At 50.3% G+C, this 26,388-nt stretch overlaps 1 protein-coding gene across 1 annotated transcript; it reads right to left on the bottom strand.

Moving 5' to 3' along the window:
• Window positions 1-433: 433 nt before the first annotated feature.
• Window positions 434-2,663, bottom strand: LOC135887562 (zinc finger protein 436-like). Its single transcript, XM_065415288.1, has 3 exons — window positions 2,534-2,663; window positions 1,494-1,929; window positions 434-1,412 (listed from the first exon to the last, which is right to left on the bottom strand). Exons 1-3 carry the CDS (start codon window positions 2,661-2,663, stop codon window positions 434-436), a joined length of 1,545 nt encoding a protein of 514 aa, XP_065271360.1.
• Between the last annotated feature and the right edge of the window lie 23,725 nt (window positions 2,664-26,388).

Here is a 26,388-nt window from a genome sequence, read left to right on the forward strand (position 1 = left end):
AATCCCACACCATTTCCCTCTCTTATTTCCACCCCGCCCAGCCCCCTAGCACTGCCACCACTCTGCTCTACCTCCTACCTATCCTACCTACCTAATCTACCTTATCTACCTATATCCTCAGGGCCTGATCCAGACCCCATCGACACGGAGCCCTTCAAGGGGCTCCAGATTGGTACCTTACACTGCGCCCATCCCTGTGGCCCCGGGGTGCCCACAACGGGGCTGCCCGCTGCTCTCCTAGAGGTCTCAGCTACCCCTGAGGGTCAGCGATCCCCATGGCCAGGTCCCTGTGAGGTAAGCCCCACTAACGCTCTGGCTGGCAGCGCATGGAGTTCACTCCCGTGCCCAGAGAGGGGCAGCCAGGTCCCGGTGAGCTAAACCTCCAGCGTGGGGGGGTTCCTCTCCCAGGCAAAGGGGGAAGAGGAGTTAATCTCTAGTAGGACGCGATCTCCTCCAGTGGCTTCTCCTCAGCATGGCTCCTCAGGTGGCGGTACAGGTGGGAGCTGACGCTGAAGCGCCGGCCACACTGGGGGCAAGGGAAGGGCCGCTCTCCGGTGTGGGTGCGCCGGTGCTTGGCCAGAGCAGAGCCATCGGCGAATGCCTTGCCACAGTCGGGGCAGGCGTGGCAGGGGGCTTCGCCAGCGTGGGCCCGCCGGTGCTTGTGGAAGTGCAGGGTGCTGTTGAAGCTCTTGCCGCAGTCAGCGCAGACGTGGGGCTGGCCGCCGGCGTGGGTGCGCTGGTGCCGGTAGAGGTGGGAGGTTCGGCCGAAGCGCTTGCCACAGTCGCTGCACTGGTAGGGGCGCTCCCCGGTGTGGATACGCTGGTGCCGCTCCCAGTGGGAGCTCCAGGAGAAGCTCTTGCCACAGTCACCGCAGCGGTAGGGCTTCTCGCCGCCAGTGCTACCGGCAGTAGTGCCATGCAGGCTGCGCCGGTGCCGGGCGTACTGTGCCCTCGCCCCGAAGCTCTTGCCGCACTCTTCACAGTGGAAGGGCCCATCCCCCAGATGCAGGCGCTGGTGCTTGACCAGGGCCAGCCCATCACCAAAGCCCTTGCCGCACAGAGTGCATTTGTAGGGGCGCAGGCCAGTGTGGGTGCGCTGATGCCGGTCGAAGTGCAGGGTGCTGTTGAAGCTGCGCCCACAGTACGTGCAGATGTAGGAGCGGCCCCCGGCGTGGGTGCGCTGGTGCCGGTAGAGGTGGGAGCTGCGGCTGAAGCACTTCCCGCACTCGGGGCACTGGTAGGGCTTCTCGCCAGTGTGGATGCGCTGGTGCCGGTCGAAGTGGGAGCTCCAGGAGAAGCTCTTCCCGCAGTGGGCGCACTGGAAGGGCAGGCGCCCCGTGTGCAGCCGCTGGTGGGTCACCAGTTCCGTGTTGCGCCGGAAACTCTTGCCACACTCCTCGCACTTATAGGGCAGCCCCCGGGGCCGAGGGGTCGCGGAGGCAGGGGCGCTGGCCGGCACCGGCGGTGGGGAGCTCTCGGGGCGTGGGCAGGCCCGTTCGGTAGCGTGGGCCCGCTGGTGGCGGTAGAGGTTGGAGCTGACGTTGAAGCTCTTCCCGCAGTGCAGGCAGCGGAAGGGCTTCTCACCGGTGTGGGTGCGCCGGTGCTTGCTGAAGTGCGAGCTGCAGCTGAAGGTCTTGCCGCACTCGCCACACTCATAGCTCTTCTGCAGCACGATGATGCTCTTGAAGTTCTGGAAGCTGGCGCCAGCCGACTTGCCCCCGCCGCCTCGCCGCTGCACCGGCTTCCCGGGGGAGTCGATCTGCTGCACCACCGTCCAACGCAGGCTCTCGCAGGCCGGGCCCTGCTCCTCCGGGCTCCTGGCCCCAGCCCCCTCCGGCCTGCCCAGCAACACTGGATCCAGTTCCACAATCTCAGGGCCTTCCTCCCCAGGATTCTCCTCCTCGGTCTCACTCGCCGCCCTGTCCTCGGCTGGGGTAGGGAGAGAATCCGCACAGGAGTCAGGCCCTGCACCGGGGAGTGGAGGAACAAACCCAAATAACTGTTGAGGCACGCTGAAAGACCAGAAGCCAAATCCGCCCTCCCCGCACCCCAAACCCTTCCCTAGAGCAGAGAGAGGAGGGGACCCACCCTACCCCAACTTCACATCTGCAGCTTCAGGGAGAAGGGAGCTACTGCCAGGTGTCAGGCTGGGGATGGGAAGCCCGGAGGATACACCTGCTGGAGACGTGATCCTGGGGGAGCTGAAAGGGAATCCCACATTGATTTAACTCTTTCCTCATCTCTAGGGCTCTTCTTTTCATTGAGCCCCAAGACACATGGTTCTTCCCCTTGTTCCCTTAGGGAGACCTCGGTCAATAGCAGGACTGGATAGGCATTTGCCCTATCTTCTCATCCTCACTCTTGCCTAGATGTCCCCCCAACTCTGCTTCTCCTGTGGAAACCTGTCCCTTTCCTCTGTCCCCAGGAGTCTGCGGGGGGTCCGTCCCTTTCACTGCACAACCATCCTCCTTCCCATTGTTCTGTGCTGAGTTCTGTGGAAGGGTCCACAGCAGAACCCTGCTCAGAAGCTGACCTGGCAGCTGCAAAGACCCCACAGCCTCCATGGGATACTTACTCAGAGTCACCAGGGGATCATCGTTCTCCTGTATGCCACCCCTGCACAAAGGTTTCTGATCAGGATCCACAGCAGCCCACTGATCCATGGTGAGATACACAGACGTCGAAGGCCACCAGCCCCTAAAACAAGAAGCATCCCCCCTCTCAGTTCCACAATCCCATAAGGGCCTGGGATTGCTGCCCCCTGCACCAGTCTGAGGTATGCATTGACCTTCAGTGGGGCAGAGCCCATGGCCTATCACCATGACCCAACCCCATTGAAACAGGTGGCCGGCGGCAAAAGTGTTCGCAGATGCTGCCTGATGGAATCTGTGAACATTTAAAGGTTTATAAAAAGGTTTAAAAGTTTTTGCAAAGTTTCATATAGTGGGAGTTTGGGTGTCTATAAAACATTGGGGGCCAGATCCCCATCTGGTGTAAATCAACTGTGGCTACACTGAAGCCAAAGGAGGCAGACTGATTTACACCTGCTGAGGATGTGACCCGGTCTCTCCCTAGAGCCGGAGGGACACGACAAGTGGGGAAGCTCATGCATGCATTTTAATGGCAGCTGGCTGGAAGAGGGGAGAGGATTTGCTAAAACAAGTACCTGAAATCTTTGCAGGTGCAGGCAGCAGGCGATGCAGGGAGGAAGGTGCAGGGATTGGGGCATATGTGGCTTTAGATTCCAAAGGGGAAGAAGACACAGAGGTGCCCAACTCTCCTTGAAAGAATGGGAGTCGGGTGCTGATCTCCTTAAAGCCTTCAGAAATCCCAGCCTTTCTACCGAGCTAGGGTATTTCCTAACAGGGCGGCTGAAGAAGAAAAGGATCGGTGCCGAAAGGAAGCCTCCGAACAAAAGCCCTAGCATGCAGGAAGGAACTTTGCCACCAGTGACAACGTGACCTCAGGAATCACTCCCCGTGGGGCAAATTTTTGCTAGTACCAGTGGGAGTTACCAAACTTTTGGCTAATAAACCAGTGGCTAACGGCTATTGTTCCGCTGGCTGGCTCGGCTCCTGCAGGGGCTCAGGGGAGCCAGAGCCTGGGGGTGTCAGTGAGGAGGGGTCGTGTTTGTTTCCTGCCCAGCCCTTTCCCCCCGGGGTCTCTCTCAGTTACCTGCAGGCTCCGGCTCAGGAGCTGGTGTCGGCAGAGCCCGGGGCTGACCTAGGACGCCAGGTCGAACAATCGCAACAATGAGAAAGTCCCTGGCTGGCAAGATCACACCTCCCCAGCACAGCACAGCTTCCCGGCTCACAATGGAGGTAGCTTGATTTCTTTGCAGCTATAATGAAAGAGAGCCAGCCCCACCACGGGCTAGGGGGATCCCTCTGTTCTGTATTATCCCCCCCCCTTCCTGTCTCTCCTCCTCTTCCCACCCAGCACCTAGCTACAGCCACTCTCAGCTGCTCTATCCCCTTCCTGTGTCCTTCCCCATACCCAACCCGGGCTGCAACAAACCCGGGCGCTATAGGACTTATTCTCACGGCACTGAGCTGCCCGGGGAAGCTCCGGCCCCTGCCGTCCGACATCAGCTCCCTGAACCGGAAGCTCCAGGTAATTGAGAGCGAGCGAACTCGGGGAAAGTGCTGGGGATGGGCAGGAAAGTGACTCGGGAAAGGGCTGCTTTCTACCGCCCCGGAGTCCCAGCACTGCTGCTGCTGCCCGCCCGGACACACCCCGGCTCTGTCCGCCCTTAGCGCCTGTACCAGCCCAGCCTGCTCCGGGCAGAGCCAACGGGCCCCCCCACCAATGCAACAATAAGCCAGTCTCCCCAGCCAGAGGAAGGAAGAGGGGTAAGGAGACGGGAAGGGGCAGCAGGAGCAATCAGTGGGGAGGAAGGTCCCGGCTCCCAGCCCTGCCCAGACCCATTCACTGCAGCGCCCCGGGGCAGATTGACTTTCCTGGGGAGGAGCAGGGAGAGGAAAAGCCAGTTCCTGCCTTTGCCTGGTCCCCGTGCTGCTATGGGGATGCGCTGCCCTGGGAATAGTGGGGGGGCTGTCCCTAGGGTCAGGGGTTCTCAACCCTTTTCTTTCTGAGGCCTCCCCAGCATGCTATAAAAACTCCATAGCTCAGCTGTGCCACAACAACTGTTTTCTGCATATAAAAGCCAGGGCCAGCATTAGGGGATAGCAAGATGGGCTACTGCCCAGGGCCCCACACCACAGGGGGCCCTTGTGAAGCTAAGTTCAGGCTTTGATTCAGGTGGCGGAGCTTGGAACCCCAGGCTTTAGCCCCATGTGGTGGGGCTTTGGGTTTCTGTCCTGGGCCCCAGCAAGTCTAACACTGGCCCTGCTTGGCAGCCCCCCTGAAGCCTGCTCATAGCCCCCCAGGAGGCCCCGAACCCCTGGTTGAGAACCACTGCCTAAGGTTGCCAACCCTCCAGGAATTAAAGATTCATCGTTAATTAAAGATTCTGTCATGTGAGGAAACCTCCAGGAGTACCTCCAATGAAAATTGGCAGCCCTAGAGATCGCCCAAAGTGGCACCTTCGATTCTGCGCTTTTCTAGCATTTGGTTCAGAAACTCTGTTACTGGGGGGAGGAGTGTGTGTTAATATAGGGAGAGGGGGTGAATCTGTTCTGTAATAAAATGACTGAGCATGGTCCCAGGGTTGCAGAGTGTCTGTCTGCAGGGAAAGAACGGGGGGGAACCGGGGGTGTGAAATTGACTAAAGCCCCTTCTGAAACCTTCCCAGTCGCCCTTCTTCCCATGACAGGCTGCAGAATTACATCCACTTTTTGTTCCAGCACCTCCCTGGCAGGTTGGGCTCACTTAGAGCATCATCGCTAGGAAGTTTCAACCCAAAACTTCTCAGCCCTGCCATAGCCCAAACATGGTCCCTACTGCTACCAAGAGAAAGGAGATGAGAGAAATGGGAGTGCAGAGCTCACGATGTGCCTGGCTGTGCTCCATTAGAATAAAGAGCCTGCCCCAATCCTGTATCCCTGCTGTCAGTGGTTTACTACATTTATAGGGCCAGAGCAGCCATTCAGGGGGAGATGATGGTCTGGTGCTCACCCAGAAATGAGGGTTGGCTTGGTGGGGAGGCTAGAAAGAATCATATAGGAATGTATAACCATCACTTTAAGGGAGGGACATGTAGGAGAGAGAGAGCAGAGGGACCGACTTAGGGTTCCTGTGGCTGAGCTGGTGGGATTGAGGCTGGGCCAGCAGGTTCTGAGTGAGGGTCTCTGGCTGTTTCAGGGACCGGTTACCGTTGAGGAGGCAGCTGTGTATTCCACCGAGGGGCAGTGAGTGAGCGAATCTGGATCCCACGGACGAGATGCAGGAGAACTATGAGAATGTGATCTCATTGGGTAAGGATCCCTGCAACCTCTGGTGTTAGAAGCTGGGGGGTGGGTGGGGAGGAGGAGGTGTGTCTCTAAAGTGCCTGAGTCAGATTCTCCTCTCCTCCGTAGCCTTCAGGGGGGATCAGCCCCGTAGTCCCCAGAACCCATTTGAGAGAGTCTGTCCCCTCCACACCTCCCAGATTCAGGAACATAATATTGGTGGTGCTAATATATGGATTGATCCCTGGGTGAGGTTCTCTGGTCCGTGTTAGGCAGGAGGTCAGACTAGATGGTCATAATGGCCCTTTCTGGTCTTTAAATCTATGAATCTCCTCCTCTCCAGGGCTTTCTATGTGGCGGGGCAAGCGTAGCTACTTGTCCAGACACACACACACACACAGTGTTGCTGTGCCTCCCCTTCCCAGGACTGGTTCCACCCATAGGGGCAGGTTTAGACACAGATAAGGGGTTAAACACCTAATGCTGTGACTGCATCGTCATATCCCCTGGTCTATGGGGATGCTGGAGGAATGACCCCTCCCCCAGCAAAATCTGCCCCTCCTACTCCATGAGCAGATTCCTATCTGTTTCGATGCCAGGTCCCCCCCAGCCCAGAGTTAAAATGGTGGCATGGTCATTGTAACAAATTATTATATCTGCAGCATCATTGGGATGCTTGGTACTTTATAGAAATAGAAGAAGGGATGGTCCTTTGCCTTTAGAAAATTACAGTATGATGCAACCCAGAGAGGGGGGTAACAACAGACAAAGGGAGGAGGAGAGCTATGCTAAATAAAGATTCTGAGATCTATTTAGCTTTCATTGCCTTTGCATCATTTTAGTGCCAGATTAATTTGTCCTTCCCCTTGGTTTCTTATCCTGAGAGGATTATACAGAGTTTTGCTTTAGTAGGTTAGAGATTCCCTAGGTTACTAGTTTAGCCCTCCTCTCCCCCTAAACACCACCACCACCACTGTTAGGAGGAAACGGTTAAGGTTGAAGGTGTATCTCAGATGAGAGGCCCTGATTCCCAGAAAATGGATTGTAATTAATTTCCACAGGCTAATTCTTCTACCTCCAGACGGAGCTCAGAAGAGTGAGGGTCAGATCCTATTTAGATTGGAAGCTCATCAGGGCATGGGCTATATCTTACTCTGTGTCTGTACAGTGCCCAGCACAATGGGGACCCTGATCTTATTTGGGATCCCTAGGTGCTACTGCAATACAATTAATAATAATTAATGAAGTTAGCAAACTAATCCTGACAGTTGCTGTAAATTAGCAGGCGCTTGCCAGTTTACATTAGCTGAGGATCTAGCCTTGAAAGTCTCAAGCTTACCGGTTACTACTGGCAGTTACTACTTCACTACTGCTGTATATTTCATCTACATTAGCTATCACCCCTGCTTCTTGCACCTCTTCAGCCAGCCTAACTTTAACCACTTTTCATTTGCACAAAATACAAGTAAGTTAAAGAGCATATTAGTAATGATTGTAAAATCCCATCTCCAATAACTATTTCCTAATGTTTTTTGTTCACCAGTTTTCCACTTGTTTTAGTGTTGATTTCTCTCTTGCCATATTTCTTTATATTATTTTATTTTCATTTGATTCCAAATCATGAATGGTGCCCAAACACTGGCTCTGAACCTCCTGAGAATCATTTAATGTTACAAACCCAAAACTATATTTGTACCAAGTGGCAGATCATAATCATCCATATATCAGCCTCCACTGAGGCCTTCTGCCTCTCTTCATAGTCCAGGAGAAACAAATGCAGCATGTCTTGAAATTTAGCAAATCTGGGCCATTTTGGAGTTTGTATATGTATAATTAATATGCGAATGAAGAGTCGCCATACAGCCTGAATGTACAGAGACAGCCTTATTTTTCCTTGATCTCCCTGTGTCCTGAGAACTTCTTTTGGAATTCTAGAAATGTGCCAGATTTTAATTTCATCAGACAAAATATTTGGGTTCGTTTATAGTTACAAAGTGTTTGTTCTAGATGTGTTGCTCTAGTGGTAGAATTGGCTCTGCGTTTGCCTGGCTGGCAGAACCAGGTTTCAGGTGATTAATGGTGTTTGGAGTGAGGAGAAAAGTCGAATGAGCGTAGATGGTCTCAGAGCTGTTCTTTTGCTCAGAGCGAATGCTAATGACACTCGGTCAGAATCTCATGATAAACTCAAGCAGAAACTGAGTTACCGAGAACAATCCTTTACTCCCACGTGGCTGTTGAGTTGGAAGCAGTCAGTAGCAAAATCAGCCCATTTAAAAAAAAAAAGTTCTCTGGTTTTTGCAATAACTGTTTTGTGACTCTAAAAAAATTCACCACAAAAGTGCCCTGGTTTCTGATTTTTTAAAAATATAATCAGCTTAAGGCATGAGGTATAGAAAGAGTTGTAAAGTAAAAAATAGAAATACTTAAGACTAACAATTACTAATAAAGAAATATGAAGTAAACAAATAGAGAGATCATATGCACTGGAAAAGGGCAAATATAGTGCCCATCTATAAAAAGGGAAATAAGGATAACCCAGGGAATTACAGACCAGTCAGCTTAACTTCTGTACCCGGAAAGATAATGGAGCAAATAAGCAATCAATTTGCAAACACCTAGAAGATAATAAGGTGATAAATAACACCATGGATTTGTCAAGAACAAATTGTGTCAAACCAACCTGATAGCTTTCTTTATCAGGGTAACAAGCCTTGTGGATAGGGGGGAAGCGGTAGATGTGGTATATCTTGACTTTAGTAAGGCTTTTGATATTATCTCATATGACCTTCTCATAAGCAAACTAGGGAAATACAACCTAGATGGAGCTACTATAAGGTGGGTGCATAACTGGTTGGAAAATCGTTCCCAGGGAGTCATCAGTGATTCACAGTCATGCTGGAAGGGCATGACGAGTGGGGTCCCACAGGGATCAGTTCTGGGTCCGGTTCTGTTCAGTATCTTCATCAAAGATTTAGATAATGGCATAGAGAGTACACTTATAAAGTTTGCGGACGATACCAAGCTGGGAGGGGTTGCAAGTGCTTTGGAGGATAGGATTAAAATTCAAAATGATCTGGACAAACTGGAGAAATGGTCTGAAGTAAATAGGATGAAATTCAATAAGAACAAGTGCAAAGTACTCCACTTAGGAAGGAACAATCAATTGAACACAGACAAAATGGGAAATGACTGCCTAGGAAGAAGTACTGCGGAAAGGGATCTGGGGGTCATAATGGATCACAAGCTAAATATGAGTCAACAGTGTAACACTGTTGCAAAAAAAGCAAACATTCTGGGATGTATTAGCAGGAGTATTGTAAGCAAGACATGAGAAGTAATTCTTCCGCTCTACTCCACGCTGATTAGGCCTCAACTGGAGTATTGTGTCCAGTTCTGGGTGCCACATTTCAGGAAAGATGTGGACAAATTGGAGAAAGTCCAGAGAGGAGCAACAAAAATGATTAAAGGTCTAGAAAACATGACCTATGATGGAAGATTGAAAAAATTGGGTTTGTTTAGTCTGGAGAAGACTGAGAGGGGACATGATAACAGTTTTCAAGTACATAAAAGGCTGTTACAAGGAGGAGGGAGAAAAAATTGTTCTTCTTAACCTCTGAGGATAGGACAAGAAACAATGGTCTTAAATTGCAGCAAGGGCGGTGTAGGCTGGACATTAGGAACAACTTCCTAACTGTGAGAGTGGTTAAACACTGGAATAAATTGCCTAGAGAGGTTATTAAGAGCAGGTTGGACAAACACCTGTCAGGAATGGTCTGGATAATACTTAGTTCTGCCTTGAGTGCAGGGGACTAGACTAGATGACCTCTCGAGGTCCCTTCCACTTCTATATATTTCTGAATGACCAAAATCATAGAATCATAGAAGATTAAGATTGGAAGAGACCTCAGGAGGTCATCTAGTCCAACCCCCCTGCTCAAAGCAGGACCAACACCCACTACATCATCCCAGCCAAACCGGTTTGTCAAACCGGGCCTTAAAAACCTCTAAAAATAAATGTTATGGCCTTAGTTCTCCAAAGATTTATGCATGTGCTTAACTTGGTTCACTGTGGGTCAGATCCTCAGCTTGTATAAATCATCACAGCTCAGTTGAAGTCTATGAAGATACAACAGTTTACTCCAGCTGAAGATCTGTCCCTGTAAGTCGTCCCATTGAAGGCAATAGGGGTTTTACCACTGGTTTCAGTGGGAGCAGAATTAGGCCAATGCTGAGCCCTTTTGAAAATCTCGTCCTTAGTGTATCAAAAAAAGGAGGGGGGGGGGGGAGGAGAGAGATTTGTAAGGGAAAAGTCAAATGCAAATGGAAAATCCTTTTCTTACTCAATGGTGGGAAACACATTCTTAAAGCTAAGGATCCAAATGAACAGATGTCCACATATATATTTAATTATGTCTCTAACTTGATCACCTACATCTGCTTACTGTAGCAGGAAGATATCATATTGCTCTATTCGAGTATCCCATAATGGATGACAGCCACAAACAAATTTACTGTATATACTGGAGTACCAACACCACAGGATTTTTGTAAAAATGAGGAAATAACCATGAATGTTATTGATATATCTGTATGCAAAGATATATTCACAGTATACAACTGATATGCATATACAGTACAACCTCAGAGTTACTAACACCAGAGTTATGTACTGACCAGTCAACGACACACCTCATTTGGAACTGGAAGTACGCAATCAGGCAGCAGCAGAGACCAAAAAAAAAAAAAAAAACCCCAAAAACCAAAAACAGTACTGTTAAACATAAGCTACTAAAAAAATAAAGGGAAAGCAGCATTTTTCTTCTGCAGAGTAAAGTTTCAAAGCTGTATTAAGGCAATGTTCAGCTGTAAACTTTGAAAGAACATTTTGTTCAGAGTTACGAACATTTCAGAGTTGCGAACAACCTCTGTTCCCAAGATGTTCATAATTCTGAAGTTCTTCTGTAATACACCTCTACCTCGATATAACACTGTCCTCGGGAGCCAAAAAATCTTACCGCATTATAGGTGAAACCGTGTTATATCGAACTTGCTTTGATCCACCGGCGTGCGCAGCCCCGCTCCCCTGGAGCACTGCTTTACCGCGTTATATCTGAATTTGTGTTATATCGGGTCGCGTTATATCGGGGTAGAGGTGTATTATCAGTAAGGCTGCGAGTCTGACATGTAGGTCACGGAAGTCACAGATTCTGAGACTTTCCGGGACCTCTGTGACTTCTGCAGTGGCTGGTTTGGGGGCCGCCTGAGCAGCTTGGGCAACCCCCGGGCCAGGTGATCTGGCCACTACCCCTCACCCCCTCCGAGCAGCAGTGGAGGTCTCGGGCCACGTGCCGCGCTCTCTCTGCTCCCCTCTGAGCACCAGCAGTGGTCCTGGGCCACCCCCTGCCCCAGAGCACCTATGGCGCCCCTGGAATCCCTCCTCCAGAGCACCCAAGATTTAGTCAGGGGTATATAGTACAAGCCATGGACAGGTCACGGGCCGTGAATTTTTGTTTACTGCCCTTGACCTGTCCATGACTTTTACTAAAAATACCCATGACTAAATCTTAGCCTTAACTATCAGCAGCCAAGAGTCCAGGGGGCTACCTACATATATCAATTCACTATGGCCCTGATTAACCAGCCCATGCTTCTTTCATAGATTTCATAGATTATCAAGCCAGAGGGGATCATGTAGTCTGACCTCCTGTATAACTATAAATGTATGAGTAATCCCATCCTTCTTCAGCAAATCACATGAACACATGCTTAATGGGGGGGGATAGCTCAGTGGTTTGAGCATTGGCCTGCTAAACCCAGGGTTGTGAGTTCAATCCTTGAGGAGGCCACTTAGGGATCTGGGGCAAAAATCTGTCTGGGGATTGGTCCTGCTTTGAGCAGGGGGTTGGACTAGATGACCTCCTGAGGTCCCTTCCAACCTTGATATTCTATGATTCAATGGCCTAGATTCACAAAAGTGCTTAGGTGCCTAAACAATTTAGGCTACACTGAGATTCACAAAACTTCAGTGCCCTAGGTACTTATGTTTCTGCCTCTGAATGTGAGCACTGTTGCTTCCCTCTAGGTGCCTGGGTGCCTGTCTGCTGCCTAAGCCTTGGAGAGATCCACAAACCAGGGGAAGATAGGTTTTCAGCTACCTAAATCATGTGCAAGGTCCGATCTGGTCTGAGCACGCTGACTGTATCGGGGCCTTCTAGGCGAGTTTACACAAAAGTGGGGAGGAAGAGGAGGCACCTAATCTGCTTAGGCACTTTTGAAAATCCAACTAGATGCCTATCTGCATCTTTAGGCACCTAAATACCTTTAAAAATCTGGCCCAAAATGAGTCCTTAAGAATGGTGACATGATCTCATTGTTTCCACTTGCTATGTTCCAAGAGCATTTTGCATCTTTCATATTGTCTGGAAGTCTGCCTTCAGTACTACAAACTGCATCCTGATACTCAGACCTTTTGTAAGGCTTTCATAACCCTGTCGTACAATGTCCCATGGTTGTATTTTGGTCCTTGGAGAATGCCATTCCTTCAATGGTGAGTGTGCATCTGCCTATGAAAACTCACCCATCTGCAAAGCGCCACTTAAGCGGTGCTTAGATCTTATGCTGCTGATGGCTAGATTTCTAAAAAGGCCCAATTAATATTTATGTTATGGTAGCGCTCAGAGGTCTCCATTGGGATCAGAGCCCTATTGTGTTGGGTGCTGTACAAACAGACAGAGAAAATTCCAGCCCTGACGAACTTACAATTAAACGACACAAGCAGACAAAGGGGACAGGGATACAACCTAAAAGTGAGTGAACCTGGCAAAGAATTTGCACCGTTTAATTAGTATTAGTATTACAATCAGAGCTGTGCAAATAACTGACTTTTTGGTTCACAGTCAGTTCCAAAAAAATCGAAACAAATTTTATTTCAGATCCAATACAATGTTTTGTTTGACCTGAAATGAAATGGTTTGTTTAGATTTTGAGCATTTTCTCAAGTTCTTAATTTTTCTAAAATTTAAGGAAATTTCTAAAAGATAAATAATTTTGCATAGAAAAATTTAAATTTTTTGAATTTTTTTTTCTGGTTATTTTTTTCCTGACTGAAAGAATGTGGGGAATTTGACATGAATTTGTGAAATGTTTCAGTTGACCCAAACATGCTTGTTTTACTGAAAAATGTTTTGGTCAAAAAATTGCATCAAGCTTGGACTTCAATGACATTTACATGCCGAAATCCTTTTGGCTGTTTTGAAAAATCCCAAGCTACTTTAGGCATCCAAGTTTGAAATCTTTGGCCATTGTACTTAACAGTGTCTAAATCGACTAATACCTTTATGAAGGTTCAGAATATACCTTTTTCATACTCCTTCCCCAGCCCGTGACCTTATTAATGTGTTGTCTCCTATGTGTTGTGTCTATCCTTGGATTGTAAGATCCCTAGGGCTGGGGCTTTTCCCCTACTTGTTTCTAAAGTTCCTATCACAGTGTGGGCCCTGCAGACATAATAATAACAAAGTCTAATACAATAAGCAATAACTTGATCTGACTTGTTAGTGAATTGGCCAAATGCACATGACCGCAGCCCTCAGCTGGAGCAGCATGATTCATATGGGGTGTTTTCTTCCCTTTCCCCCAGCCCACACAAAATCATTTACCATTGAAGGAAACTGATTAGGTTTGGCTGGGAGTGGGGGGCTCGATACAGGAATCACTGGATGAAACTCTGGCCTGTGTTGTACAGATGTTCAGACTAGATGGTCCCTTCTGGCTTAACATCTCTGAATCAATGAAGAAGCAAAGCAGCTGGAGGGGTATAAAGGCACTATGGAGGAACAGGGTATAAAGACCAACGGAGAGAGGGGAAAGTGTGCATGGGGAGGGACAGATGGACCAAGGGAGAGCTGGCGTGATAGAGGATGACTGCGGCTGTGGTTACAGCGCTAACGTAAGTCTTGGGAAACCCTGGGTTCAATTCCCCACTTTGCCCCAGACTTCCTATGTGACAGCCACATCCCTTAGCCTCTCTAGGCCTTGTCTCCCCCTCTGAAACACAGAGACAGTGGCAGGGCCTTGCTTCCCAGGAGTGCGGTGGGGCTGAGGATTGTGAGGAGCCCAGATACTATGGTGATGGGGCCGCATAAGTACCTTAGGTAGCTGTGGGACCTGGATGGCTAGAGGTTGTGTATGACTCTGCTTTCCCTTTAGACCCCCACATCCAGGTTCTGTGAGACTCTTGCCATTTTCCCCTTACACCCAAGCTCTCTCTCTCTCTCCATGCCCTTAACCCCCTCCTCTCTGCCCCCATGAGAGACAAAGCCTCTCTCCCCAGGGTCCCACTTCTCTCTCTTACTCCCATTGGGGGCAGAGGATGGGTGAGGAGTGCGCTAGGCCCTGTCTCCATGGTTACAGTGCAGAAGGGAAGCTATAGGGCTCCAAACCATGGAGAGGTCTCCGGGGCAGCGGGATAGAAGGGAGATGGGAACCAATCCATGGGGGAATTCTGGGGGCCAGCCAGAAATGGTGGGGGAGCTATGGTGGGTAGCCAGAGAGAACAGGGAGTGAGGATGAGGGAAGTTGAGGAGGAGGAGGGAGGGAGGCAGAGATGTAGGTATTGTGTGTATGGGGGTGGGGGATTTTTGGAAGAGGAGGGTGTTTATGCAAATGAGTTGATGCATGTTTATCATTTATGCAAATATGATATTACCTTGTTTGCATAGACTCTCCCACTCAGTGCCCCAGAGCCAGCCCCTCCACCGGCTTGCATGGAGCTAGACCAGGGCTGAATGTGGCCTGTTCATTTTGAAGCCAGGTTTGTCACCATAAGTCCGGATTGTGTCGGAAAGAACCAGGAGCAGGCTCTGAGGAGCAGAGTGAAATAGGATTGTTCTTCTTTGAGTGATTGTTCACGTCGATTCCAATCAGGTGTGCGCGCGCCACGTGCACAGTCATCAGAAACTTTTCCCCTCAGCAGCTCCCGTTGGGTCGGCCAGGGAGCCCCCTGGAGTGGGCCCTCGTGGCGCTCAATATGACCTTGCCGACCTGACCCCCCCTTCAGTTCCTTCTTACCATCTGTAGCGGCATTGGAACTGCGTTTCGCTTGCTTGCAAGTGTTCCTTTAGCTATACTTAGTCCTATACAGTGTTTTGTTTTGTGGTTAGTTTATTGTTTGGTAGTTAAGATAGTCTTAGTGAGTGGGTCGTTCTCCCCTCACCCCGCCTTGGGTTTCAGGGCATGCCTCAAGTCCAAGGATTTAAATCTTGCGGTGTATGCAAGAAGCCTATGTCCAATAGCAACCCTCACGACTCGTGCCTGAGGTGTCTAGGGGAGGCGCATCAGTCCGAGTGCTGTAAGATCTGTAAGGCTTTCAAGCCCAGGACTAGGACAGAACGCGACTTCCGTTTGAAGCAGCTATTAATGGAAGCTGCACTCGGTGCAGCAGCACCCGACTGCCAAGTCCCGGCCTGAGCTTGGCGCGGAGCGCCCCTGCGTCAGTCCGCAGATCAGTACAGGAAGGACTCTGGTGCTAGAGATCCTCGGTACCGGAGATTCCCGACACCACAGCGCAGAGCAGCGCCCCAGCACCAGTCAACATCCCCGGTGCCCCACAAGCGCCATAAGAAGGTGGACAGAGGGCATTCTCCTCAGAGAGCGAGACCATCCGGAGAGAATTTGCTGCCTCAGAGGAAGGACTCAACTTCCAAGCAGCAAGACCTTGTGCTGTCGACTCCAGCGCCCCAGTTGGCACCGTTGAGCCCGGCACTTAGTGACTCTCCGGCGGGGCAGTGCTTGGTGGAGGAGTTGGAACCCGCCTCCACCCCAGATACTTTCGAGGCTGCAAAAGAGCTTATAGAAAGTACTGCACCGCAGCCCCTTGCTGTTAGAGAGAAGCCTTTGGCACCACCCAGACAAGCGCCATCTAGAGGCAAACCTGCAATGATGAGGCCCTGAGCGCAATTATTCCCTCCCTGGATCCAGGGGACTGGTACACTGCCCTTGACATGAAAGACGCGTACTTTCATATAGCCATTTGGCCAGCCCACAGATGTTTCCTGATGTTCGTTGTCAACTGCATACATTATCACTTCACAGTGCTCCCATTCGGGTTATCAACAGCCCCCCGGGTGTTCACCAAGTGCATGTCCCATTTTATCTTTGAAAACTCATGGCGATTGGGGGAGGTCCCGGATGACTGGAAAAAGGCTAATATAGTGCCCATCTTTAAAAAAGGGAAGGAGGAGGATCCGGGGAACTACAGGCCAGTCAGCCTCACCTCAGTCCCTGGAAAAATCATGGAGCAGGTCCTCAGGGAATCAATTCTGAAAGTGATCAGGAACAGTCAGCATGGATTCACCAAGGGCAAGTCATGCCTGATTAACCTAATTGCCTTCTATGAGGAGATAACTGACTCTATGGATAAGGGGAAAGCAGTGGATGTGTTAATCCTTGACTTTAGCAAAGCTTTTGATACGGACTGCCACAGTATTCTTGCCAGCAAGTTAAAGAAGTATGGGCTGGATGAATGAACTATAAGGTGGATAAAAAGCTGGCTAGATCGTCGGGCTCAACGGGTAGTGATCAACGGCTCCATGTCTAGCAGGCAGCCGGTTTCAAGTGGAGTGCCCCAGGGGTCGGTCCTGGGGCCGGTTTTGTTCAATATCTTCATTAATGATCTGGAGGATGGCGTGGACTGCACTCTCAGCAAGTTTGCAGATGACACTAAACTGGGAGGAGTGGTAGATATGCTGGAGGGTAGGGATAGGATACAGAGGGACCTAGACAAATTAGAGGATTGGGCCAAAAGAAACCTGATGAGGTTCAACAAGGACAAGTGCAGAGTCCTGCACTTAGGACGGAAGAATCCCATGCACTGTTACAGACTAGGGACCGAATGGCTAGGAAGCAGTTCTGCAGAAAAGGACCTAGAGGTTACAGTGGATGAGAAGCTGGATATGAGTCAATAGTGTGCCCTTGTTGCCAAGAAGGCTAACGGCATTTTGGGCTGTATAAATAGGGGCATTGCCAGCAGATCGAGGGACGTGATCGTTCTCCTCTATTCGACATTGGTGAGGCCTCATCTGGAGTACTGTGTCCAGTTTTGGGCCCCACACTACAAGAAGGATGTGGAAAAATTGGAAAGAGTCCAGCGGAGGGCAACAAAAATGATTAGGGGGCTGGAGCACATGACTTATGAGGAGAGGCTGAGGGAACTGGGATTATTTAGTCTGCAGAAGAGAAGAATGAGGGGGGATTTGATAGCTGCTTTCAACAACCTGAAAGGGGGTTCCAAAGAGGATGGATCTAGACTGTTCTCAGTGGTACCTGATGACAGAACAAGGAGTAATGGTCTCAAGTTGCAGTTGGGGAGGTTTAGGTTGGCTATTAGGAAAAACGTTTTCACTAGGAGGGTGGTGAAGCACTTGAATGGGTTACCTACAGAGGTGGTGGAATCTCCTTTCTTAGAGGTTTTTAAGGTCAGGCTTGACAAAGCCCTGGCTGGGATGATTTAGTTGGGGATTGGTCCTGCTTTGAGCAGGGGGTTGGACTAGATGACCTCCTGAGGTCCCTTCCAACCCTGATATTCTATGATTCATGTCCGTGGTCGTGGCTTTTCTCCGCAAGAGGCAGGTGCAGGTATATCCCTACCTTGACGACTGGCTGCTGTGGGGGCGCTCCAGGGAGCAGTTGGAGTCCCAGGTACGGTTGGTCAGAGAGACCTTCCAGAGCCTGGGTCTTCTCCTCAATCTGGACAAGTCGACGTTGTTACCCACCCAACAAATAGAATTCATTGGGGGTGTTGCTGGACTCGGTTCAGGCAAGAGCCATTCTACCAGAGCCCAGATTCCAGTAGGCTGGTGGTTGGACCCTCGCATGGTCTGTGAAGGAGTCCCATTCAGCAGCCCTCAACCATCCATGACCGTAGTAATGGATGTGTCAGACCTGGGGTGGGGGGCACACTTAGGAGACCTACAGACTCAGGGCAGATGTTCGCAGTCCGAGATCCCACTTCACATCAGTATAAAGGAACTCAGAATGGTGAGACTAGCCTGCCAGACCTTCCATACCATATTGCAAGGACAGTGTGTGGCGGTGCTGACTGACAACACCACCGCCATGTTTTACATAAACAAGCAAGGTAGAGCCCATTCCTCCCCTCTCTGTTGGGAGGCCCTCCACCTGTGAGAGTTTTGTATAGCCCACTTCATTCACCTGGAGGCGTCCTATCTCCTGGGAACGTGGAACGAACTTGCGGACCACCTCCGCAGGTCGTTCAGCAGTCATGAGTGGTCCATCCATCTGGATGTCATACATTCCATCTTCCAAAGGTGGGAGTTTCCCCAGGTAGACCTGTTCGCCACCAGGAGCAACAGGAAGTGTCCAACGTTTTGCTCCTTCCTAAAGCACAGTCTGGGCTCTATCTCGGACGCGTTCATGATATAGTGGGGGAACCATCTACTGTATGCCTTCCCTCCGATACCACTCATCCACAAGGTTCTCCTCAAGATCCGCAGGGACAAGGCAGAGGTAATTCTGCTGGCTCCTGCGTGGCCATGCCAAAATTGGTACACCATGCTTCTGGAGCGGTCAGTGGACACCCCGATCGCGCTGACGCTCCTCCCCTATCTGATTACACAGGACCATGGCTGCCTGCTTCACCCGGACCTCCAGTCCCTCCATCTCATGGCCTGGAAGCTTCATGGTTAAACCCAATGGAGCTCCAATGCACGGAATCGGTGAGGGAAGTGCCACTTACCTGGCCAAATGGAAAAGGTTCTCGTGCTGGTGTGATCACAGTCGCGTATCCCCACTTCAGGCATCTATACCATTCATCCTGGACTATCTACTGCACCTGAAGCGAGTAGGCCTGGCCGGATCATAGAATCATAGAATATCAGGGTTGGAAGGGACCTCAGGAGGTCATCTAATCCAACCCCCTGCTCAAAGCAGGACCAATTTCCAACTAAATCATCCCAGCCAGGTACACCTCACAGCCATCTTAGCATTCCACCTGGAGCGTTGGGGCGTTCAGTCTTCGCAACCCTGTAGTGGGCCGTTTCCTTAAGGGAATAGAACGTCTATATCCACAGTCCCACTCACCCGTAGCGACTTGGGACCTCAACCTGGTCCTAGCTAGACTAACGGGAGCCCCATTTGAGCCATTGGCTACATGTTCCCTTCTGTATCTCTCATGGAAGGTTGCCTTTCTGGTTGCCATTACATCGGCCAGGAGGGTGTCGGAGTTAAAAGCACTAACCTCTGACCCCCCCTACACAGTCTTCCACAAGGACAAGGTACAGCTCAGGCCGCACCCAGCCTTCCTGCCCAAGGTGGTGTCCCAATTCCACATCAGCCAGGATATTTTTCTACCAGTTTTCTATCCCAAGCTACATGCCAATGCAGAGGAGCTGAGGTTTCACTCACTAGATGTGCGGAGAGCGCTAGCATTCTACATTGAGCGCACAAAGCCTTTCAGGAAGTTGAACCAGCTGTTTGTAGCGGTGGCAGACCGTATGAAGGGGCTTCTAGTCTCCTCAGAACGCATTTCTTCCTGGATTACGGACTGCATCCATACCTGTTATGACCTCGCCAAGGTCCTAGCCATTACAGCCCACTCGAAAAGAGCTCAGGCCTCACCCACCGCTTTCCTGGCCCAGGTGCCCATCCAGGAGATCTGCAGAGCAGCGACCTGGTCCTCGGTGCATACGTTTGCCACCCACTATGCCATCACCCTGCATGCTAGAGATGACACAGCTCTCGTCAGAGCGGTGCTCCAGTCAGTGATTCCTTAACTCTGATCCCACTCCCGTGGGAGAGCTTGAGAGTCCCCTGTTTGGAATCGACGTGAACAATCACTTGAAGAAGAAAAGACAGTTACTCACCTTCTTGTAACTGTTGTTCTTCGAGATGTGTTGTTCACGTCCATTCCAATACCCACCCTCCTTCCCCTCTGTTGGAGTAGCTGGCAAGAAGGAACCGAAGGGGGATCGGGTCAGCAGGGTCATGTATTGAGTGCCATGAGGGCGCCACTCCAGGGGGCTCCCTGGCCAACCTGATGGGAGCTGCTGAGGGAAGAAGTTTCCGACGACCATGCACGTGGCTCACACCCACCTGATTGGAATGGACGTGAACAACACATCTCGAAGAACAACAGTTACATGGTGAGTAACCATCTTTTTTCCTCAAGTATAAAGACACCACATGGTGTCAGGCTGTTATTAATATTAGTTGTGAGCATTATGGTGGCATATAATGGCCCCAGGGGCCCATCGTGCCGGGCGCTGCACAGACACACGGTGACCGAGATCGGGGCCCTGTTGCGCCGGGCGCTGCACAGACTCATGGTGACCGAGATCGGGGCCCCGTTGTGCCGGGCGCTGCACAGACTCACGGTGACCGAGATCGGGGCCCCGTCGTGCCGGGCGCTGCACAGACACACGGTGACCGAGATCGGGGCCCCGTCGTGCCGGGCGCTGCACAGACACACGGTGACCGAGATCGGGGCCCCGTCGTGCCGGGCGCTGCACAGACACACGGTGACCGAGATCGGGGCCCCGTCGTGCCGGGCGCTGCACAGACACACGGTGACCGAGATCGGGGCCCCGTCGTGCCGGGCGCTGCACAGACACACGGTGACCGAGATCGGGGCCCCGTCGTGCCGGGCGCTGCACAGACACACGGTGACCGAGATCGGGGCCCCGTCGTGCCGGGCGCTGCACAGACACACGGTGACCGAGATCGGGGCCCTGTTGCGCCGGGCGCTGCACAGACATGGTGACTGAGATCGGGGCCCTGTTGTGCTGGGCGCTGCACACACATGGTGACTGAGATCAGGGCCCTGTTGTGCTGGGCACTGCACAGACACAGTGGGAGACAGTCCCTGCCCCAACAAGCTCGGTCACCGTGTGTGTGCAGTGCCCGGCACAGGAGGGCCCTGATCTCGGTCACTTTGTGTCTGTGCAGCGCCCGGCACAATGGAGCCCTGTTATGCAGCCAAAACTTCACAGGATCGTTTCAGGGGGCAAGGCAAAGATGCCACATTTATTATGATAACAATTTGATCTATAACCACTAGCTAATACCTTAATACTTATATATACACACACACGATGTTCTGTAGCAGCTGTAGTTACCAGTCCTGAACATAGCTTGAGTCCGTGGCTTGATTTCGCAGCTTGGGTTCGTAGCTTGTGGTGGCTAACTGGTCAGGAAAGCCAGGCACAAGGAAGGGCTGGGTCTGCCCTCCCATGTTGGCAGCAGAATGTTACCCTTCCAAGTCTTCCATCTCACCCATCCTTTTTGTAGGCTTTAGTTTGAATCCAGAGTCTATAGGTCTTGCTGTGTCACACTGCCTCTGGGTTCGGTGTGATTGATCACCTGTCAATTGCAGACATGACTTTCAGCCTGGGACCTGGCTTTGCTCTTCCTTCTATTCAGGGCCGGCTCTAGGCACCAGCAAAGCAAGCAGTTGCTTGGGGCGGCATATTTGCAGGGACGCAAGAATCCAGCATGGGAGCTGAGAACCAACAGGGAGCCCTGGGAGCTGTAGTTCCTTCGTTAGCTCCCTGCCTATAGAGCCAGCCCTGGAGCAGGGAAAGAACTACATTTCCCAGCATTCCCTCAGCCGTTAACAACAGGAAAGGGAGGGGGAAGGAGTATGGAACTGAAACCTGCAGCTTGCTGTGAATGGTAGGGACAGAGCCAGCTCTAGGTTTTTTGCTGCCCCCCCACCCCAGCCCTGGGCTCCCCCCTCACCCCTATGTTGCCCCAGTCCTGGACTCTCCCCCACTCACACCCCTGCCGCCCCATCTCTGGCCCCCACCTGCACTCCCCTGCTGCCCCAGCCCTGGGCTCTCCCTCCACCCCCCGCACCCGCATCTCCTGCCGCCCCAGCCCTGGGCTCTCCCCCCACCCCCCGCACCCGCATCTCCTGCCGCCCCAGCCCTGGGCTCTCTTCCCCCCCCCCCCCCCGCACCCTCTGCCGCCCCAGCTCTGGCCCCCACCCGCACCCCCTGCCACCCCAGCTCTGGGCTCTTCCCCCACCCGCACCCCCTGCTGCCCCAGCTCTGGCCCCCACCCGCACCTCCTGCCGCCCCAGCCCTGGGCTCTCCCTTCCCCCCCACCTCCTGCCGCCCCAGTTCTGGCCCCCACCCGCACCCCCTGCTGCCCCAGCTCTGGCCCCCACCCGCACCTCCTGCCGCCCCAGCCCTGGGCTCTCCCTTCCCCCCCACCTCCTGCCGCCCCAGTTCTGGCCCCCACCCGCACCCCCTGCTGCCCCAACTCTGGGCTCTTCCCCCCCCCCCGCACCCGCACCCCCTGCCGCCCCAGCTCTGGCCCCCACCCGCACCTCCTGCCGCCCCAGCCCTGGGCTCTCCCCCAAAGAAAGAATTGGGTGGACTAAATGGACAGTGCCCCTCTCTATCTGAAGCCTAGCAAGGGAGATACGTGGATCCCACTAGAATTTAAAATGAAAAGTAAGGGAGGGGAGGCTCTACTAGACTGGGCAGCTTTAGATACAGTACCAGGCACACAGGAGGATTTACACTTCTGAGCCATGGAAGCAGAAATTGACTTTTCTTTTCCAGATTTGAACACCCTCAAAATTCAGGAGTGCTCAAGCTCAATTTGGGCAGCTGTTACTTCATTTCTCCCAAATCAAATATACTGATCCACTGTAACTTGCTGTAGAAAAAGTAGAATAAATTGAGCAAGAAATGCTTCCCAGTGGTTATTAGGACTGAAATTGCTATTTTCAACAGCCATTGCTTTTTTTTTTTTTTTTTTTAGTTTTAGTTTTAGTTTTATTTGTTTAAAAGGAAGACCGTGATATTGCATTGGCAAATTCCCCATAGAAACAAAGAATGGAACAAAAGAATAATAAAGGCACCTCAACTTTTCCTCATTTATGTAGGACAGTCTTATAATATGCATCCAGATATCCTCCAATCACACAAGCTGAAAATTGTTCCATTTCACTGCAGTTCTGTAACCATATGGGAACCAATCCTGTCTATGTTCTGTGCACATCCAAAATTTCTGCTGAATGACCCGCCCTGGGAGCGAGTTACAAGTGACCCAGGGCTGCGGCGGAAGGAGGGTGCAGTTGGGGGGGGGGAGAGAGAGAGCCCAGGGCTGGGGTGGGGGGCAGCCAAAAATTTTTTTGCTTGGGGCAGCAAAAAACCTAGAGCCGGCCCTGCTTCTATTGTACCTCTGTTCTTTTCTTTTTAGGGTGGACTCTTCTTACTTTGTTAGGGCTGTTGTCTGCATCTTCAGCCTTTGGTGCTTGAACTCTATTTCATCAGGACAGTCTGGTGCTGGAGGTTGATTTCATCATCCATACATACCTCATTTACACATCTAAGCTAAACTAATAAGATTACAGCAGGGTTTTTGCAAAAATGAAGGCTGCAGCAAGCTTTTACAAAATGGAGTAAGCATTTTAAAATGGAGTTTGAATTACAATGTGGCAAACAGTGAACAGAAGTTACAATATAGACAAGTGTAATGAATGGCAAACAGTGAACAGAAGTGAGCAAAAGTTACAATGTAGACAAGTATAATGAATGGCAAACAGTGAACAGAAGTTACAATACTGAAACAGTGCAAGTTTCAGTGATTTAAGCAGGAATTGGATTGATAGTGAAACTTACAAGGGCAACTGGCTGAACAGCTATGGCTCTTAACAACATCTTAATTGTCAATTAACCAGTTATTGGGGTAACCGGTTTTATAAATGAATGTTGTTTCATTCATAAAACTTTACTTATGAACAATTTCATTTATCAGTTCTACAGCCCTGATCTCGGTCACTGTGTGTCTGTGCAGTGCCCAGCACAATGTAGCTCTGGGGCCTTTATGTGCCACCATAATGCTCACAACTAATATTAATACTTTAAGTCTCGCATGACCTTCTCATATTCAAACTAGGGAAATGCAGCCTAGATGGAGCTACTATACGGTGGGTGCAAAACTGGTTGGAGAACCGTTCCCAGAGAGTAGTTATCAGTGGTTCACATGCTGAAAGGGTATAACAAGTGGGGTCCTGCAGGGATCAGTTCTGGGTCCGGTTCTGTTCAATATCTTCATCAAAGATTTAGATAATGTCATAGAGAGTACACTTATAAAGTTTGCAAATGATACCAAGCTGGGAGGGGTTGCAAGTGCTTTGGAGGATAGGATTTAAAATTCAAAATGATCTGGACAAATGGTCTGAAATAAATAGGATGAAATTCAATAAGGACAAATGCAAAGTACTCCATTTAGGAAGGAACAGTTAGTTGCACACATACAAAATGGTAAATGACTGCCTAGGAAGGAGTACTGCGGAAAGAGATCTGGGGATAATAGTGGACCATAAGCTAAATATGAGTCAACCGTGTAACACTGTTGCAAAAAAAGCAAACCCATCATTCTGAGATGTATTATCAGGAGTATTGTAAGCAAGACACGAGAAGTAACTCTTCCGCTCTACTCCACGCTGATTAGGCCTCAACTGAAGTATTGTGTCCAGTTCTGGGCGCCACATTTCAGGAAAGATGTGGACAAATTGGAGAAAGTCCAGAGAAGAACTACAAAAATGATTAAAGGTCTAGAAAACATGACCTATGAGGGAAGATTGGAAAAAATTGGGTTTGTTTAATCTGGAAAAGAGAAGACAGAGGGGGGACATAGGTTTTCAGGTACATAAAAGATTGTTACAAGGAGGAGGGAGAAAAATTGTTCTTCTTAACCACTGAGGATAGGACAAGAAGCAATGGGCTTAAATTGCAGCAAGGGAGGTTTAGGTTGGATATTCGGGAAAACTTCCTAACTGTCAGAGTGGTTAAGCACCGGAATAAATTGCCTAGGGAGGTTGTGGAATCTCCATCATTGGAGATTTTTAAGAGCAGGTTAGACAAACACCTGTCAGGAATGGTTTAGATAATACTTAGAACTGCCATTAGTGCAGGGAACTGGACTAGATGACCTCTCGAGATCCCTTCCAGTCCTATGATTCTCTGCTGGAGCAGGGCATAGTGAAATGAACAAGTTGCTCCTACCAGTTCATGTGTTTTTATTCTTTATTTTATCTTTATGTTTAAAAAAAAAACTAAACAAAAGCACTCCATTTCTATTTTTTTTTATATTTTTATTAAACCATTTTTCCATTAATTTTGTAATTTTAAAAACTTTTCTATTTTTCTTCATTTAAACTCCTGCCCCTCTCTCTCTCTCTCTCTTTCTGTATGTGTGTGTGTATATATAGATAGATAGATAGATTTTCTGCTTATTGATTTTTTTTTAATCATTTGCCTTTTCCTAATCCCCAGGCCACTTTGTATTTTTTTCAGTTATTTATTTTATATCTCTGGCTAGCTGTATTATTATTTTTTTATATATTTTAAATCACGGCCTATATGGATTGAATATTTGTCATTGTTTTTAGTTTGGTTTGGTTTGCTGTTCTTTTCTGGAGAATCTGAGCCAAAGTTTTGTCCACCCAGCTGCTGTTTGCATTCCAGAATTGCTTAGGGCCCATTTCCATCTCCTAGATGTACAAAGACCAGCACCTCAAGCCCCAATCCTGCAAACAGTCAGGCCGATATGGTTTTTGTACTGATAGAACTATGTTGTTATCATTAATAATCCTCCTCATCATCATGTTTATTGTGGTAGGGCCTAAGGACCAGCCAAGAACGGGGCCCTATTGTGCTAGGTGCGGTACAAACAGAGAAGCTGATAATCCATGCCACGAAGAGCGAACAGTTGAAATAGACCAGACAGACCCAGGGTGAGGGAAGGGGTAGAACACACCAGCAGAGTGAGCAATGGGATGGGAGCAAATGACATGTTAGTGCCAAGGGGTATTTTTTGTTCCGGGAGGGGTGCGGGGAGGTGGTTAGTTAGGAGGGGATCAGCTAGATGGAAAGAAAAGGGAAGGGAGAGGGGACATGGAAGGGAAGGGGTAGGGAAGAGGGGGGACAGGGCAGGTGTGGAGTGAAGCAGGTGAAGAGACAGTGAAGATGCGGGTGGGGGAAGTGTTTGGATCAGAGTCTCGGCACAGGGCAGAGGAAGTTCAGTCAAAGCTGCAGTCAGTTCCCTGAATGTCCAAAGGTCACTGCTGTGACTAGAGTCTCTGGCTGGCTCCTCTGCAGTTTTCCCTAAAGGCCACATGGCAGGGGGGAGGGGAGGCACCACCTGAGTCCTATGGCCCCCAGAGTTTGTCCGTGTGTGGGGGGGTCCCTCTGCACAGTTCTGGGTCCAGGGGGTGCTGAGCCACATTTTATCCCCTTCCCCAATTGTAGCCCTGCTTTGGCTGCTTCACTCAGGGGCGGTATTTATTTACTAATATGATTATAGTAGTGTTTACGCAGTTATGTGGCTATAAAGGTGCCTTATACCAGGATAGCTTATTCCCCTTCCTGTACGTGAATAAACTGTACCAGTAATATGCACCTTTAGCCCCATAATACTGTGTCCACACTAAGGGGTGTTGTACTGCTTTAACTTAGGGTGACCAGACAGCAAATGTGAAAAATCGGGACAGGGGGTGGGGAGTAAT

The sequence above is a fragment of the Emys orbicularis genome, chromosome 13 (assembly GCF_028017835.1).
Source record: "Emys orbicularis isolate rEmyOrb1 chromosome 13, rEmyOrb1.hap1, whole genome shotgun sequence".
NCBI classification, from domain to species: domain Eukaryota; kingdom Metazoa; phylum Chordata; order Testudines; family Emydidae; genus Emys; species Emys orbicularis.

What these genes read in the sequence shown, in the direction of transcription:
- LOC135887562 (XM_065415288.1), bottom strand. Translation starts at nt 2,663, where the DNA reads ATGGATCAGTGGGCTGCTGTGGATCCTGATCAGAAACCTTTGTGCAGG. An exon ending in GGGGTCTTTGCAGCTGCCAG is followed by an intron (nt 1,930 to 2,533) that starts GTCAGCTTCTGA and finishes TCCCTACCCCAG; the next exon opens with CCGAGGACAGGGCGGCGAGT. An exon ending in CGGGCCCACGCTACCGAACG is followed by an intron (nt 1,413 to 1,493) that starts GGCCTGCCCACG and finishes GCCCCGGGGGCT; the next exon opens with GCCCTATAAGTGCGAGGAGT.